At 39.9% G+C, this 19,147-nt stretch overlaps 1 protein-coding gene and 2 long non-coding RNA genes across 3 annotated transcripts in view; 1 reads left to right on the top strand and 2 right to left on the bottom strand.

Annotated features, from left to right (window-relative positions):
• The first annotated feature begins 2,838 nt into the window (after positions 1–2,838).
• Positions 2,839–5,390, top strand: LOC121395467. Its single transcript, XR_005962498.1, has 2 exons — positions 2,839–3,867; positions 4,051–5,390. It is a non-coding gene; the product is annotated as an uncharacterized LOC121395467 (long non-coding RNA).
• A 993-nt stretch (positions 5,391–6,383) lies between these two features.
• Positions 6,384–8,668, bottom strand: LOC121395464. The gene is made up of 2 exons (XR_005962497.1): positions 7,909–8,668; positions 6,384–7,875 (listed from the first exon to the last, which is right to left on the bottom strand). It is a non-coding gene; the product is annotated as an uncharacterized LOC121395464 (long non-coding RNA).
• An 8,963-nt stretch (positions 8,669–17,631) lies between these two features.
• Positions 17,632–19,147, bottom strand: part of jmy.L (junction mediating and regulatory protein, p53 cofactor L homeolog) — a 36,278-nt gene continuing 34,762 nt past the window's right edge. The window contains exons 10-11 of the mRNA XM_018265504.2: positions 18,676–18,986; positions 17,632–18,336 (exon numbers count right to left, since the gene is read on the bottom strand). Of these exons, the coding sequence (XP_018120993.1) occupies positions 18,679–18,986 (308 nt within the window). The 3' untranslated portion in view covers positions 17,632–18,336; positions 18,676–18,678. The remainder of the gene's footprint in view (positions 18,337–18,675; positions 18,987–19,147) is intronic.

Raw genomic sequence — 19,147 nt, 5'->3', positions numbered from 1 at the left:
TAAAAAAATAAAACTTGAAATACAAATTACCTCCTATTCCATTATTGGCCATAATGAACTTTAAACACATTTGGTGCCAGATGAACTCTAGCGCCGTATGTTTCCGGTTATTTGTATTCCTCAACTGACAGTAGTTTCATGCAAATCCGCCTTTTTGGTTTGCAGACAGAATAGAAAGTAGTAACATTATCGGATTGTGTTAGACACACTATTCTGGGTCGGTTTTAGGGTAGAGCAGATTGGGCTGTTGCCTGGCTCCCCAGCACCACAGTGGGGGGAAAATGTGAAAAAATATTAAATGTTTTCAGTAAATACATCAGGGATCTCCAAGTTGCACCCCAGCTATAACTGTCTGCTAGAGGGGTGCAAGTTGCCCTTCCCTGATTCACATAAATTTACCCTCAGATTTTAGTGCCATCGCCCCAGGCCCCTCTCCTCTATCTCCGGCCCTGGCAGCATTTATGTTTATTTTTTTTACAGGGTTTTATTTAATTTTTATTTTGAAATACTAAAATCTATTCTTGCAGTGTTTTGTGCTGAAACGTAGTGGCAGGAGGCGCCCTCGGTATTTTCGTTGGAATCTGAACATTTTTCTCAGGATATTTTTGCACTGTTGGAAGAAAAAAATAAATAAAGTGCATTACCGACCTTTGCCAGGAGGGAGAGAAAATGCATCTTTAACCGCTTCACCGTTCCTCCAGTTCTCCAACCGGTTGTACAAAGTTCTTCCTTTTTTCTACTGGAAGAGATTTCTCTATGGAGTTCACCCTGCTCTTCTTTAACCGGTGTTTACTTTTTTTCCTCCATGATTTTAATGCCATTTATTTAACCATAGGATCTCAGTTTCTAATATAATGTAAAAACCCAATTCCAAAGGCAGCTGGGTCAGGGGGTGGGGGGTGGGGGAGATTTAGGTTGTTATTTAAGATATATCTGAAGATTATATAAATATATATATAAATATATAAAAAGAAAAACACACGTTTACTATATGGACTTTAATCTGCGTATGAGATATGAGTATGTTTCGAAATGAATGCAAAATGTTTACTTCTGTTTTGGGGAGACCTCATTTCCAAATGTCCCGATGCATCTCAGTGTCTGTAGTGAGAGATATTTAGGAACCCCTGATTGTTCTCAATCTTATTTAATGACAAACGTTCTGACTTTGACTTGACTGATAGGGCTCTTCCTAGGAAACGAGGGCCGGCGCTTTAAGGCGGAGCCCCCTCATCCTCTAGGAAATCTCGTGCCATGATTTAAAGGGCATGTAAAGGCAAAAAAATGAAATCCCATTTTTACTTTCTTTAATGAAAAAGAAACCTATCTCCAATATACTTTAATTAAAAAATGTGTACTGTTTTTATAAGAAACCTGACTGTATGCAGTGAAATTCTCCCTTCATTTACTGCTGTGGATAGGAATTGTCAGATGGTCCCTAACTGCTGAGCAGGGAAACAATCATACTTATGAACAGCAGGGGGAGACCCCGCCTTACTTCCCAGCCATGCATAACTCAAGCAGCTTTGTTTATGATGATCCCTAAGCAGCCCAGACCACACTGAGCATGTGCACAGTCTTAGTCTTGTAAAGATGTTTAACAAAGTTACAAGATGGTGACCCCCTGTAGCCAACTTTGAAAGAATAAATTATTTGTTTGATTAGGCTTGTGGTGCAGTAAGTTCATGTTTATATTTAGTATACAAAATACAGCATTACTAGCCTTATTCTATTTTATACTTTACATGCCCTTTAATGTGATATTGGACTGTAACTTTTCTATACCGACAGAGATTGCTTGTACAAATAGCAGTGTGGGGAATTAAGGGCCACTGAATTTATCCCAGCAATCCCATTTTATGGTTTTTTGGTTGGATTAAAGGGATCCCGCCACCGGCACGCAAGTTCAGGGTTTTGATTCTGATTTAAAAAAGAACTCTGAATTCTTTTGTTTGCCCTCAAAGAAGCATCTGATACAGGAGCAGTTGAGATGGTACTGCCCGAAGGCATTGTTGTGATTAGATAGGTAGACTTCCTGTTTATCAGAATTTAGCCACGCCCTCCAGCTCCCGCCCATTTCCTGAAAATAAGGAAACCGCTAACTGCTGCCTGGGCCTTTTTGAAGTGGATTTGTCAATTCCTAAATTTGACATTTCTTCTCAATTGCTAGCTTCAATGGGGAGAAACTCCATAGTGTTGATTTTCAAGATGTTTTTTTTTTTGAGCAGTACATCTTGAAACTTTGATTTGTGTTTAATTAAACTATTTCCAAAGACTTTATTGAATCCTGAATTCTAATAATTAGGCTCCCAAGTATATAACAACCGAGTTAAAATTAACTATTAGTATGTTATAGAATGGCTAATTCTAAGCAACTTTTCAGTTGGTCTTCATTATTTATTTATTTTAATTATTTGACTTCTTCTGACTCTTTCCATCTTTCAAATGGGGTCACTGACCCCATCTAAAAAAACAAATGTATTTTTACTGCTACTTTTTATTACTCATCTTTATATTCAGTCTCTCGCCTATTCATGTTCCAGTCTCTTATTCAAATCAAGGAATAGTTGCTAGGGTAATTTGGAACCTAGCAAGCAGATTATTGATATTACAAACTGGAGAGCTGCTGAATAAAAAGCTAAATAACTCCAAAACCACAAATAATAAAAAATGAAAACCAAATGCAAATGGTCTCAGAATATCACGCTCTATCATACTAAAAGTTAACTCAAAGTTGAACAACCCCTTTAAGAAATGATAAATTCTGCTTGTATAGGTGTCAGAATCACATTAAAGTGCCATTACTGGAGGAGAGAGCAGTCAGGTGGGGAATGTGCTCTGTGTATACAAGTGACATAGAGATAATGTATTTACATCCTTTTCCATCTGCACAGACTCACTAACAGTTTGTCCTTCCCTGGGGATCATTCGCTGGAGCAATGTTGTGTAGTTCCTGAAGCTGAGAGTGAGGAGATATTCTGAGGGTTCAGTATTCCCTCCATTATACGGCGAGGCTGCATAGTGTGTGGCAGTGGAAACAATAAAATTAATACTAGTGAAGGCTCAGGCCCAAGTTTTGCAATGGAGACTGAAGTTACACCACTACCAACAGTCCAACTTAAAGGAGAAATAAAGACTTCAAAATAATATCCCAGTAATGCTGTATTTTATGCAGTGGACTTAGTGTGCCAGGCCAGAGGTTAGGCCTCAGTGTAACAGTAATAATCCAGGCCTTGCACTGGAATGTGCCATCTTGGATGGTCAGGCCATCTTTTGTCAGTGACTCTGCACATGCTCAGTGTGCTCTGGGCTGCTGTTGAGAAGCTAAGCTTAGGGCTTTACAGAAATCATCCCATTAAGCTGATGCTACAGAGCTGACTATTAATCAATAGTGATGTGTGGGCCACTCCAAAACCTCCAGGAACTGTTGATTTCCGCACAAGATTGTGGGGTCACAGGCAGGTTTGGGTTGAGCACTTCCTTCCCTCACTCTGACCTTACTGTACCGCTTCTGCCTCCAGTCTTTTATAGACTTGTGTCTGCATGCCCCACCCCTTTTGTGATGCCGGGGCGGGTGCAGGTCTGTAAATAAGGAGGTGTGCTGGGTTAGGGCCGGGTGTGGATGTTGAAGGATTGGTGCAGGTGCTGAAGAGTCAGGTGCCGGTGCTGAAGAATCAGGTGCGGGTGCTGAAGGGTCAGGTGCGGGTGCTGAAGAGTCAGGTGCGGGTGCTGAAGAGTCAGGTGCGGGTGCTGAAGAGTCAGGTGCGGGTGCTGAAGAGTCAGGTGCGGGTGCTGAAGAGTCAGGTGCGGGTGCTGAAGAGTCAGGTGCGGGTGCTGAAGGGTCAGGTGCGGGTGCTGAAGGGTCAGGTGCGGGTGCTGAAGAGTCAGGTGCGGGTGCTGAAGAGTCAGGTGCGGGTGCTGAAGAGTCAGGTGCGGGTGCTGAAGAGTCAGGTGCGGGTGCTAAAGGGTCAGGTGCGGGTGCTGAAGGGTCAGGTGCGGGTGCTGAAGAGTCAGGTGCGGGTGCTGAAGAGGCGGGTGCTGAAGAGTCAGGTGCGGGTGCTGAAGAGTCAGGTGCGGGTGCTGAAGAGTCAGGTGCGGGTGCTGAAGAGTCAGGTGCCGGTGCTGAAGAGTCAGTAACCTAAAGCAGCTCCTGCAGTGCCACTCCCCAATGCTTACATTTCCTGCGTTGGGTCTGGGGGGGGGGGCGCGCATTGCTAGTGTGGATAGCAGAACGGAGTGCTCTTGCAGTAGAAGAGACAAATTTCTGGTTTCAAATCTGCCAGGGAACCTTAACAATAGGGGATTTGTGCAATCATTAGCTCCCAGTTAATTGTGGAGTCGCTGCTACATTGTTGCATTGACTACTAGAGGCAGATTTATCAAGGGTCAAATTGAAAATTTGAATTTTGTAAGTTTGTTTATGGTCAAAACTGTCAAATTCGACTAGGGAGTTGTTCAAATTCGATTTGAGGTTTTTTTTTTTAAATTTAAATTCGATTTACGAGATCTATCATATACAGACTCTTTAAGAACTTGAATTCGACTATTGCCACCTAAAACCTGCAGAATTCAAGGGATATATTTAGACTTGTTTGTAGCCTCCTGACATTCAAGTTTTTTTTTCGTAGAAAAACCGCAAATTGAGTTCTTGAAATTCAATTATATTTGAATTTGTTTCGAGTTTTTGGGTTGATTATATGCACCTGACTTTAATATAATTCGATTTCAATGATAAATTTCAATTGGTCGAATTTCGAGTTCATGGGATTTTTTAAAAAAAAACTAATGTGAATTGGAAATTCCACTTATGATAAATGTGCCCCCTAATGTATTCTGCCTGCATCTCATGTTCTAGATACAGTCTGGCTCTCTAGCAGCCTCGGGTTCTGCAACCAAATAGGCCGTGAAAAAAAAGAGGTATTTTTGGCCAAAAACAGGGAGTGCCAGTTGGGCGAGACTACAATGAGGGGAGACTTTGGTGGAGTCATGCAAATAAAAAGGCAACATGTAGTAAGGCATGAGAGAGTTAAAAGCTGACGAATGTCACATTAATCTGACACTGAATCTATTAGCGGGGGAGGGGGGATCTGCAACCTATGACTGCCTGGATGTAATTAAACTACAACTCCCATTATCCCCAACAGCAGCTGGAGGGCATAAGGTAGCAGATCTCCTCTCTATGGAATCCAAACCACACAGAATTCTGTTCCCATGAATATAGCTTTACTATTAGAAATTCTTCAACCTGAATCTCACCTTGCTTTGTTTTCTACAGGCACAAATCTGAATCTGACATCAATTTTAACCTGTATTTTAGTGGCATTTGCTGCATTTTAATTAGAACCCATGTTTGCCATCTTTTTACAAAATAAACCCAAGTGTTTTTTTTCCATTGTGTGTTGAACTGTTTGTTATTGAAGGGTAAGTAAGACTTTCAAGCATTGGGGGGTAATAGGCAGAACACTTGCCATAATAATTAATGAGCAGAGGCACCAATGCAGTTACAGGGTGAACCTGGGGAGTTTTCAAACCTAAATGACCTCCGTTAGAATCACCCCAGGAAGCCCAGCTGCCCCTCTGACTACATAAATACGTGCCACATTTTACATCTCTACAGTCCAGACTGATATTATTTTACTTTTCTTGGCCCAGTTGTAGGTACGAATCTATACCCACCGACTACACCCACCACTATACACAACCATACCCCTGACTATACCAACTGACTACACACCGGCTATATCCACCACTATACCCACCAACTGACTACACACCGAATATACCAACTGACTACACACCGACTATACACACCAACTATACCAACTGACTCCACACCGACTATGCCACCGACTATACCAACTGACTACACACCAGCTATACCCACGACTATACCCACCACTATACCCACCAACTATACCAACTGACTACACACCGAATATACCCACGTCTCTACCCGCCACTATACACAACCATACCCCTGACTATACCAACTGACTACACACCGACTATACCCACCACTATACCCACCAACTATACCCCTGACTATACCAACTGAACACACGCTGGCTATATCCACCACTATACCCACCAACTATACCAACTGACTACACACCGACTATACCCACCTACTATACCCACAGACTATACCCACCCTTTGTGTACAGGGATTTTACACACTCCCTGGGTTTTTCCCCAGTCCAAAAACATAGGTTCCTTGTCTGTAGGTGAGAGCAGCCCTAGTGCATGTGTGTGAGACATTGGGTCCTGAGACTGGAGACAGCACTCATGTGACTGATGAACAGTTATTAGAAATGATAAAGGGTCACATGATGGAAGAAGATAAGACGTAAATCACATGGAGACGCGATACATGAAGAGGAGGCTTGAAATAAATAACCTTTATTAAAGAAATCAAATGAACGTCTCAAGCACCAAAAATTGTGAGTATGTTGTTACATAGATTTATATGAGAAAGTGATTCAGTACAAAGTAATTCAGCTCATGAGAGTAAAAAACAAAAAAACAACAAGTGATACAATAACCAGACTTGGCGGCAATAATAAAATAATAGAATAGTTTCTGTTAGTTGTATTGCTGTATATATACAGTATATATATATAGAAAGGCTTAGTTAGAGTAACTGAGCTGCAGAGTTGGGAATGGCAACTGCGCGTCAAGGACAATAAAATGAGTGTTTTACTTTGGGTCATGGTAAATAGTGGATTGCTACCCCCCCCCAAAATAATTTGAAGCCACTTTCCCGTATACAGCCATTAAGTTATTTGCATTAGCTAAAAGTAGTTGTTTTCTTATCCCTTCCTCTTCTCTGGGTCTGACTCTGCAAACAATGGCTTCTCCTCCGGGCTGGTTAATCAGCTGCTGCTACATTGTTTCAGTAGTCAGAACAATTCAGAGAATATAAACGGGCTGATGGCTACAGCAGTTACAAATAGAGATTTATTAAAGACACTAAAAATATTTATGGACAGTAAGATTGTATATTGGAGAGTTTTGTTTTCTGTCATAATGCAAAAAAAAATTTTTTGGGCGGAGTTCCTCTTTAAAGGAATAAGGGGCTAAATCTGAAGCTTCCCCATTAGCAATCATTTCTTATAGAGGCCAAGCTGTGCTGCTCTGGTGAGACCTGTAGGGAATGGAGCAAATGGAGCAACATGGCAGCCAATAGCAGGGAAGGAACAGACACCTGCACCTGGGAATGAGCAGCGGCTCATACATAAAGGAACATGTATGGGAAATAAATTCAATATAAAGGGCATATTTACCATAAATTATGTACCACTTCCAAACCCAACGAGTCCTAATTACTTTTCAGATAGTAACAATGATACAAACTAGGGATTCAGTTCAGGATTAAATCCAAGTGCTCCACTGAACCAAATCGAAACCCCTTTTGTCACATAAACAAGGAAATGACTATTTCCCCCACACGACACACACAGTGACCCTTCCTTACCCCGACATAAGCAAATTATGGTTCACATGTGATTTTGTCTGAATGGCAGAAGTATTGGGGTTGTTGCTACATGTCATCAATGAACAGCAAACAGGACAGGTTACATATGCAATAGTGATACATGAGCACATGCTTAAAGGGGAAGTACAGCTGAAAAATGAAGAGCCGCAAACAGGTCACACGAGTAATAATATTACTTCCAATTGTTTCCCCACATATGATTTTACTTTCATTCAGTACAGACAGTGCCTCACCAACCATCTCTGATCCGTCTCTGAACCTTCTCTGAGCTGTCCCTCAGCCTCCTCTGATCCGTCTCTGAACCTTCTCTGAGCTGTCCCTCAGCCTCCTCTGAACCTTCTCTGAGCTGTCTCTCAGCCGCCTCTGAGCTGTCTCTGAACCTTCTCTGAGCTGTCTCTCAGCCGCCTCTGAACCTTCTCTGAGCTGTCTCTCAGCCGTCTCTGAGCAAGCCTTTGGCCTGAGGTTTGAACACTATTCCCATAATTATTCTTTCCCTTTGACATGTTTCATATACAGGAGATAAATGATGTGATTTTGCCACACACACACACAGGCAGATGACAATACGAGTAACACAGGAAAGTGCTGAAGGGGCCCTGTCATGTAGGGGCCCTAACCAGTGGTGCTGCAGCAGTAATGGGACAGATAATGTAAGGGCCCTTACACCCGGCATTTCACCCTGCCTTCCCCTGTGATTCATTCTGCCGCAGGGGAGAGCACAACACAACACAACACAACAAAGCCTATTCTTCCTTATGGGCCTATAGTGTGTTTGGCAGTCGCTATTAAGTGGCCAATCAGAAGAGCCAGAAGTGAGGAGGAGCCACAGCTCTTCTTTCTCTCCTCCCCCGCGGATGCACTGACACATGGTATTTTCCAGGTAGGATTTATTAGGCTTGAGCCGCTTCTCATGGACAGAGGGACACGTGACTCTCAATACAACAAGCCCCACAGCAAATGGCACAGAGATCACAGTGAGTTTGAGCAGAATGCTTTAAAGGTTCAGGAAAATACATACCTCCCAACATGTTGGAAATAAAAAGAGGGACCCCATCCATTTTTGAGGCCATACCCCCTGATTACCATATTCATTTTACTAAATTTGGCAGGTTATGAATGTTTGAACATATTTCTGTGTGTTTTTTCAATTACAGTTTTGCTAATGAAGGTGAATTGCCATTTAAGCGGTGAGTGTAACTTCTCCCAAGGGACCTGTTATCTTATATTGTTACAATTACTTATTGAAATTGTTACAAAAGTATCTTATCTGCTGCGGAGGCTGTTCTGGGCTCTCTGCCAAAAGCCAATTCCATTAGAAATTTGTTTCTTTTTCTGGCTGTTCAGTGCAGAGAAAAACTGGACCTTCCAGTACAAATGAGGGACTGCAGGTTGAGCTGTCAAAATTGGGACTGTCCCTCTGAAAACGGGACAGTTGGGAGGTATGTCTGGTAATGTCACTACAACTGCCCATATCAGCAGGACCATGTTCCAATGAGCCAACACTTTATTAGAGGGGTGGTTCACCTTTAAGTATGTTATAGAATGGCCTATTCAATTGGTCTTCATCATTTATGTTTTATAATTTTTAAATGATTTGCCATTTTCTTCTGATTCATTCCAGCTTTCAAATGGGGGTCACTGACCCTGTCTAAAAATCAAATGCTCTGTAAGGCTACATATTTATTGTTATTGCTACTTTGTATTAATCATCTTTCTAATCATGCCTCTCCTATTCCAGTCTCTTATTCAAATCAATACATGGTTGCTAGGGTCATTTGGTTCAGATTGCTGAAATTAGAAACTGAAGAGCTGCGGAACAAAAAGCTGAAAAACCACAAATAATAAAAAATGAAAACCAATTACAAATTGTCTCAGAATATCACTCTCTACGTCATACTAACACTTAATTTAAAGGCGAACAACCCCTTTATGTACCACGTGCTTTACCAAAGAGACTTAAGCAGTGCCATGACACATTATGTATTTGGGCACCAATCACAGCCAGTGCTTGGCAGAAGAGCTATCAATCAGTGCTAATGAAGGGGGAATTACAGTACAGAAACACACATGTGCCTTTATTGTGATCTGTGTAAAACTTGGGTGAAAATAAAAAATATATGACATAAAATCCATGTTGTGCTATAGAGAAGTGTCAGTCATTAGACTCTGCTCTGTCCCCCCAATGTTTGTCCAGTGTATGGGTGTCTGACCTGGGTATATTTGGGCGCATGTATAAAAACCACACGTTATTCATATATATTCAGCAATGTCTTTCTATATTAGTTTATGTGCACAATACAGTCATAGGCAGCAAACAATGTGAGTGAAGAATCACACGGAGAATAAAACATAATACACAGGCTGATAAAGAAAGACAAACGGCAAAGAATCCATAAAAAATAATGGCCAAAATGATCAGCATTTTACCTGAATCTTCTTAAAACTGGAAAAAAAAATCCATCTGATGGTGAGAGGAAAGCTGAACAGCGAGTGTGTAAATGGCAGATAGGGATGTCGGCACCCAAAGCACCTCTGTGTTCTACGACAATTTGCAACGGCTCTTGTTTGTGAAAATGATTTTCTCTTCTGTCTCTATCTGTCAGTCAGTAATGTTGTACAATCCCACAGCGAACTTATATTATATTTGCTGATACATAAATATCAGGGAGGAGTCTGAAATAAGAGTGAGCAGCTTCCAAATTATAGTGGTCTATACATGGCACCATCCGGAGGTAGGGGAGCCCCTCTAGAGCTGTTAGTGTTTGGGGAGATATGAAGATATGAAGCTTCTAGTCCTTCATTATTGCTTGTCTTTCATTCATCTCCTCTCTTATCTACCAGTCTGCCATTCACTCCTGGATTTCTATGGTCACTGGCGCCTAGCAACCTCAATACCATCTAAACTCCAAACAGAACAGCGGCAGAATAAATAATACAAAAACATCAACAAGGGAAGACCAATTGCAACATGCCATAGAGAATCACTGCCTCTATAGTATAATAAAAGCTTCCACATTTGTAGAGCATTTTTTTTTTAGCTTGGACTGTTAAACTTAAAGTGGTTCACCTTAAGTTAATGTTATACAATAATTCATTCTAAGCAACTTTCCAATTGGCCATTATTTATTTTCTATGGTTTTTGAATTATTTGCCTTCTTCTTTTAAGTGGGGGGTCACTGACCATATCTAAAAATAAATGTTCTGTAAGACTACACATTTAGGGGCACATTTACTAAGCTCAAATGGAGGATTCGAAGTAAAAAAAAACTCTGAATTTCAAAGTGTTTTTTTGGGTACTTCGACCTTCGAATAGGCTACTACGACCTTCGACTACGACTCAAACTAAAAATCGTCCTACTATTCGACCATTTGATATTCGAAGTACTGTCTCTTTAAAAAAAACTTTGACTACATACTTCGCACTTTAAACCTACCGAAGTACAATGTTAGCCTATGGGGACCTTCCCCATCACTTTTCTAAGGTTTATTTGATCGAAGGAAAATCCTTAGATCGATCGATTAAAATCCTTTGAATCGTTCGATTTGAAGGATTTCATCGTTCGATCCAAAGGATTTCATTGTTCGATCGAATGATTTTTCCATCAATCGTAGGATTTGCGGTAAATCCTTCAAATTCGATATTCGAATTCGTAGGATTTTACTTAGACCCTTAGTAAATGTGCCCCTAAGTGTTATTGATATTTTTTATTGCTGATTCAGGCCTCTCCTATTCATATTCCAGTCTCAAAAACTATCAAAAATGAAAACCAATTGCAAATTGTCACAGAATATCGCTCCTTACCTCAAAGGCAAACAACCCCTTTAATTATAAAAATATTCCACTTTGTTTTAAACATTTCAATGAACCTGGCTTCCTTTTCCCACACAATGACATTATTTTACTGCCTGTTGCTAAACTATTTTATCATTGAAATGCTACTGAAATAATTGTGTTTCAGTAAAATTCTATTTATTGTCAAAATTTCCACCATGAAATCAACGCACGCCCGAACACACTCACTTACTCACTCACACTCTGACCGGGACAGAAGCTTTTAAGGCTATATATATATATATATATATATATATATATATATATATATATATATATATATATATACACACACACACACACACATACGGGTATGGAATCCGTTATCCAGAAACCTGTTATCCAGAAAGCTTGAATTACAGAGAGGCAGTTTCCCATAGACTCCATTTTATCCAAATTTTTAAAAATGATTTCCTTTGTCTCTGTAATAATAAAACAGTAGCTTGTACTTGATCCCAACTAAGATATAATTAATCTTTATTGGAAGCAAAACCAGCTTATTGGGTTTAATTTTCTAGTAGACTTAAGGTCTACCCCAGGTCACGAGCATTCTGGATAACAGTTGGGATCAAGTACAGCTATGGGACCTAAGATATAATTAATCTTTATTGGATACACAACAATCCTGTTGGGTTTAACCAATATTTAAATTAGTAGACAAAGTATAGAGATCCAAATTATGAAAAGATCCCTTGTGCAGAAAACTCCAGGTCCTGAGCATTGTGGATAACAGGTCCCATACCTGTATTCCAATGCCCGGTGTGCTTAGCATTAGCATGCAAGAGTTGGTCAGTGGAAGGTAACTCTGGGTTGGGAATGGAGGCTTTTTTTATTCATACAAAGATAAGATTTAATCTATGATAAACCAAAATGATTGCATACAAATGTGTCTGTGCATCTTCCATGTTCATAAGGGACATGTATCATTTAAACATTAAAATAAACATTTAAATACTTTGGGGACGTTTGTGATTCCTCTTATTGTATTTTTACTAGTTTGTTACAAAGCTATACATATAGGCTTTGAGAGTATATATATATATATATATATATATATATATATATATATATATATATATATATATATATATATATATATATGGATTTATAAAATGTACTTAACATATTTGGATCAAGGCTTGGATTAAGATGCAGAAATACACAGAGAGATTGTAGGATTATACTAAGGCTTTATGGAACACATAATAAAAGTGATACTAATTTGGACATAATTTCTGCAAATATTCCAAAGATGTACAAAGCTCTGCATATTCGCTGGCCCTACCTTTATGTCTTTGCTCATATTTGTATAGGTTAGTTGTCTGGTTACATTACCGTAGGAACAATATATCCAGTAAAAAGCTAAAGGGGGGGGGGGGGTCAGCCTGTAGGACCAATGTTGAAAGATGTTTTTTTCAGGATACTAACGCCATTAAGGCATTTACTTCCCTTTAAACAGTCCTAGCTTATTGCGTGTGCAGTCAGTCTCTACATTGCAGCACTTGCACATCTGACTGAAAACTGCCAGACTTCTATAAAAAGAAACAAATACTTTGTGGGACTAGATGAAAGGGGACAACCCTGACCTGGTGTGGGGCTCCTCCTGCATTGTCCAAATATATTTTTCATGAAACAAGTGAAACCACACAATGAGCAGATGGATTCCTTTGTGTGTTTGGTAAATTAGCAGTTGGGCAATCTGGAGTTCCAAAGTAAAAGAAACAATAACATTCATTATTTATCATGCTGTGTAAAAAGTGGAGAGAAATATTAACGGTGATGTTGCTCATAGAAAACAAAAGCAAAGATCTGATTGGTTGCCAACTGTTGATATGTTTTCTGCTGCCTATGGAAATTCTACAAGAACAACTGCCACAGCAACGTGGCTGCTAGTGATGTGCGGGTCAAGAAAAACCTGCACCTGCCCTGGACCTTCACGCACCCAACTTCCCCCTTCCATTTATAGACACACGCCACCCCGCCGATGATGTCATGAAAGGGGAGGGGCAGGAGAGAGCCTATAAAACAGGAAGCTGAAAGTCAGCAGTCTAAGGTCACGGGCGGGTTCAGGTTGAGCTCTTCTGCGTGCTCTCCCTACCAGTGACCTTAGACTGCCGACTTTCAGCTTCCTGTTTTATAGGCTCGTTCCTGCCCCTCCCCTTTTGTGACACCATCGGTGGGGTGACGTGGGTCTATAAATGGAAGGGGGAAGTTGGGTGCGGGAGGGTCTGGGGCAGGTGCAGGAGGAACAATGAGCTTGGCCCGCACCTGCCCGACCCACAGGCAAACCCGCGGGTATCAGGCCGGCCCACACATCACTAGTGGCTGCACCTACTAATATGCACAAATGGTCATTTAAGGAGGGACTGGGCTTTACAAGCCTCGTCATTTAAAGGAATATACACACACACAGAAACATACACTTCAGTGCACAGGCAAACCCCAATATCTATTCTACACAAAAGCATTTTAAAAAGGCACTGACAACATTTCCAAATTCAATTTCTTTCACAAAATGTGCAAAAAAGTTCCATATCAGTTGCCCTGGGCAAATTAAATATAAACTGGGCCCAGGAGCAGCAAGAGTCAGATTTGTACTGTCCAAGGGCAAAGTAAATATAACCATTTATAAATAAGTTGTAATGCATTGTAAGTAATGAAGCCGAATGAAATCCCAATTGATTTTATTTACACTAGAGAAGGTGCGGAATGATTTTCATTCTGCCAAACAAACACTGACACCAAACTTCAAAACATAATCTAAAAGCCCCTGCAAACATGGTTTATTCCATACATTGCAGGGACTATTCAGCAACTGTGTATGAGGGGAGTCTTTAAGAGTAAGCTCTTTTTCTTTTTGCTTTATATGCTTTGAGCAGCTGAACAGTGTTCTTGCAAGTAAATGAAGGAGGGCATTGTTGGACTGGGGCATCCAGGGCTCACTGGGTGCCCCCCACCCCAGTTGCAGCTCCTCCATACGGCACCAGCAAGCCCCCTCCCCACATGCCGGCCCAGTCCGACCCTGATGTAGGGACCTGAAACACACTGTGCAATGTATTGACAAGGCAAAAACAAAAAACACACAGATAAGGGGAAAAGGTTTGCATAGGAAAATTCATTCTATTAAAAGAAAATATATATATATATATAAATCTGTTAGCATAAAATAACGTGTTCTGGTGAAAATTTGGTTTGAGAAGCCAAACAAAACCAAACCGTTTTCGCGCACTTTTTTAATAGGAGGCTTTAAACAGATGGCAGACTATTAAATGTTAATAAGCAGAAGTGAGCAAGTCATGTTGCTCCAAGTCCATTGAAGAACTTGTAAAGTCATCGGTGGGACCATTACATACTAACCGCTATTAACACATCTGTTTTAAAGTGTGCTCTCCTTTTCAAGTAAAGGTTTACTAACATTGCAAGTTGGACTTAACATGCAGCCACCTTGAAGCCTAGTACCAATGGAGCTTGGCATGAATGTATTTTGGTGGGAGCTTATTGGGCAAGCGTGGAATAGCACACAGGGGGACCTCTGGTGCGTAGCTTAATGATCGAAACCAACATAAACATACAAAGTAATTCAACCGCATTAGAAGTACAAATTCTATACCACCAGAAGATGATCGGGAAGAACGGAAATAATTAAGAAACTGAATTATTGTCCCAGGATAATTGTTTAAGTAGGAGTCTCTGTAGGCCTCATTAAAGGCACGGTTTTCAGCCATTTGAAATGTGGGATTTTAAAAATCCCTTAGTGCAGTGGATTTTTTTGTCAAGTACCCAATTCGAGAGTCAACATTTGGTCAGGGACCTGTTAGTAGGTTACAGACATATGTAACAAATGTGATAGTTCCACCGCACACCTTTAGTTCACATGAACTGCAATAGTGGTGCTGGTCCTCCGTAGACCCGGCCAGGTCCGCACACACGGAATAATGCAGACGGGGAATTGACCTCCTTTTTTTAAAAAAATTATGCCACCAGTGACATCAACGTTTCGGGGGGGGGGGATCTTCATAAGGAGGCAATTCCAAGTGCACAACCCTATTTAAACCTTAATGCCCCGCCTCCATTTCCCATCATACAATGCAAAAACACCCCACTTTGGGCTATGATATTAAATTAAAACATTTAATATCATATGTTGGCCACACCTCAAGAGCTTTTAAAACCAGGATGAATGAGCATAAAAGTATAATAAGCTAAGGGGGATGAGTCTACCAGTGTCCGGAAAAGAGAAAAAGATAAATTTAAAAAAAAGAAAAGAAAGACCTTACTGGCGAAACATTTTTATGATACCAAGCACAACATCTCACAACGTAGATGGCAAATTCTTGAAGTAATTTATAGAGAGAAAGGTAAAGTTGACAAAAGGTCTTTATTAAGAGGGGAGGCCTTTTGGATTTGGAAGCTTAAAACATTTACTTCCAAGGGCTTCAATGAGAATTTTAGTTTCCTATAATACACAGATTTGAACTATTTCCTGTTCTTCCCACCTTTCTTTACAAATAAGAACTGCCGGGAGAGTTCATAGAATACTATGAAATACTAGCAATCCCAAAGAGCAGTAACTGTTTCCTTACACCATAAATGTTGTGAGGTACAATCATTGTAACTGTTTTCTTCACTATTGTTGTGGCATTTAATAATGTAACCTTTTTTCTCACCGACAATGCAGCGCTATGATTAATGTGAATTTTTCTTGGGACATTCAGTCACATAGAGACACTCATGCATTCGAATGGGATAATTGAATTGCTATATTGCATTTTTTCCCTGTTAGTAAATTATTTTTTGCATTGTATGGTGGGAAATGGAGGACATTTAAGGTTTAAATAGGGTTGTGCACTTGGAATTGCCCCCGAAACATTGATGTTACTGGTCCAAAATTTTCAAAATTTACAGGGTCAGCGCTAAATAAAAGCTCAGGGGAAAATGTAGAAAATAAGGGGGGAAAAAAGGGAAATTTTATAGTGTTGTAATTCTTTATATCGTTATGGCTCCACACTCATTTTAGTATCATTTTAGTGCAGTTACCCTTTAAAGATCACCACGTATGAATATTTGGATGGGTACTTACAAACGGTTTAGTTTAATATGTGCACATCAAAGTTTGTAGAAATATAGCTGTGTGGTGTCACTTCTTGCTAGGAGAGATTAAAATGCGCAGGAGGTTGTCTTGGTGGTTTGGGCTCCGACCTGCGTTTGCCTCCACGCACCGCTGACTCCTGCCTGGATACTTGGAGATGACGTCAGCCGCCTTTGCCTTGCGCGTTTCGTCGCTTTACCGACTTCTTCAGAGGCTAGAGCTTGTAGCCTCTTATTTTTATTTAATCGAGGAGAAACGAGGACTTTTGGGTTAGAATTTAAAGGGGAAGATCCAGAAACTTTGGTCACTTTTATAGAGTAAATTAGTTGATGTTACTGGTGGCATAATTAAAAAAAAGGGGTCAATTCCTCGACTGCATTATTCCGTGTGTGCGGATCTCTTTTCGAACATTTGCTACAGACATATGAAAACATAACTTTATCAGCCTTAGTTCCAAGAAAGGAAATAAGTGTTCATCCCCCAAATGAGAACTCCAATTGACATTCAAGCTGGGCTTTTGGGACATTCTTCCCGAATCTCTTGTAAATGGCCTTTAGTCTGATCCCTCCTGGGGCAGCTCCACAATTATAAAACAAACTCAAAACATTTTATGCTCCAACTCTGGACATGGATACAGGAAAGCAATATACTGCACTCTGTGTGACGAAACATGTAATACAGCAAATATGCAATGTGGGAAAATAGATTGTATCATGCCTAATAATTATTGTCTCCAAAAGAGGTGTCCGCAAGTTGCTGAGCTATCAGCTGTATTATTTGTAGCTAAACTTAAAATTTTAAAGATATATATTATATATATATCATGGTAGATGATGAGGCAAACTTACAGATACTTTTACACAGTGCAAACTGATATAATGGGCTAGTTAACCATCAGATGCAAAGTGCTGATCTATCCCTTAATACAGTACAAGAAATTGCCATCTTCATGACACCCAGTAAAAATTAATATATATATATATATATATATATATATATATATATATATATATATATATATATATATATATATATATATATATATATATATATATATATATATATATATATATATATATATATATATATATATATATATATATATAGATAAGAATCACACAGAAAAAAATAATACTAGGTTTTCTGATGTATAAATATTTCTTTTGCCTTTTCCTTCAGGAAGCCTGCAAGGAATGTCAATAATATTGCATACAATAATTAAAAAAAAATTAAACTGATAAAATCAAAAGTAAAAAGACAAACCTACTTGCTCATTACCACGCTGTATATTTGGTAACTTTTTTTTATAGCATCTGTGAGCGGCTAAATCTAATTATTGGGAGGAGTACATCCCCAAAAGCCACAAGAGTCCTGGAAGTGAACGAGCACATGCTTTCAGCGGAATGCAAATGAAACGTGGGCAATTGATATTCAGGAGAGGTATTCAGTGATGTGGTTACCGTTGACCTCTTGTTGAAATAAAGGTCACTCGCATCCAGGGCACGACCTGCTGTTATTGTACAGAGTTTGCAGTGAAGGAAGCTGAAGATGCCTGGAGCAGGCTTTCCTTGACAAATTCTTTGATTAAAATGGATTCAGTGCAATGATATATAGTCCTCCATACTATGCAACTTCAAAAAATAAAGGGGGTCAGTGTAGTGCTCATAAAAATACCCTTACCCTATGACTGGCCAATCATTTTAAGCTAAATTTAAAAAAAATAAAAAGTGCTTCGGATGCAAGGAGAGCTTCAGCAATTCTGTGTGAATGGTCTAGTACTAAATTCACTACTCCAGCACTGACGGTCCACATTTACTTTTTTTCCCACGGCGATTACAAAGTCCTCTGTTCTCCAATATAAAGTACAGCATTTCCTGTGCAGATCTGCTCCCCCACAATCTGTTGGCTTCATTCTCCTATCTATAGACAAATACAACACAAGTTAATAATAATGCAACAAAATTTAATAGGACTTTGCTTGTTTTAGCAGAAGGGCGATGAATTAAAAATAATAAAAAATACACTTTTTTCGCTCGGTTAGAGATCACCACAGTCCTCTAGAGTGAAATACCGCCTCTCTCCATTAATTTCGATGGGGATTTTAAAGGCGTAAGGGTAAACTTTCACCCTTTGATAAATACGCCTTTAAAAATCCCATAGAAATGAATGGAGAGAGGCGGTATTTCACTCTAGAGGACTGTGGTGATCTCTAACTTCACTTTTTGATAAATATCCCCAAAACACTCAGGGGTATATTACCGTTTAGTTCTCCCATTCAGTGCCAGGCAAACTCTCCTCTTCATCCTCTGATTCCGGAGATGCTTCCTTTATGCGCCTCAGTGCTTCATGAATGCTGCGAGTTAGTGGGTCAGTATCAGGGAGAAGGGTGAATGATTCTCTTAACGCCTCTTTCTGAACTTTCTTCAGTTTAACCCCCTTTCTGATTTGAGCCAAAATGTTATTGCTTTCATCCTCATCAGGAAAAGGTGGCATTGCTCTCTGCTCCACTTTCTTCAAGTGGAAACTCCCACGTTTTAGAGAAGCGAGAACTTCATCCATTGGCGAGCTTACTGAAAATAAAACATCAACTTTATCAGGAAAAATACAATGTCTTTCCTATACTTTGGTGTGCTTTTAATAATACAGTGGCAATACTGCTAAACCAGGAGTGCCCATACTTTACTAATGCGAGGTCTACTTTTAGTGATGATGTTCCATTATGATCTACATC

The sequence above is a fragment of the Xenopus laevis genome, chromosome 1L (genome assembly GCF_017654675.1).
Source record: "Xenopus laevis strain J_2021 chromosome 1L, Xenopus_laevis_v10.1, whole genome shotgun sequence".
Taxonomy (NCBI): Eukaryota; Metazoa; Chordata; class Amphibia; order Anura; family Pipidae; genus Xenopus; species Xenopus laevis.
Note: the sequence above shows the minus strand (reverse complement) of the source record. Positions and strands in the feature narration are given on the sequence as shown.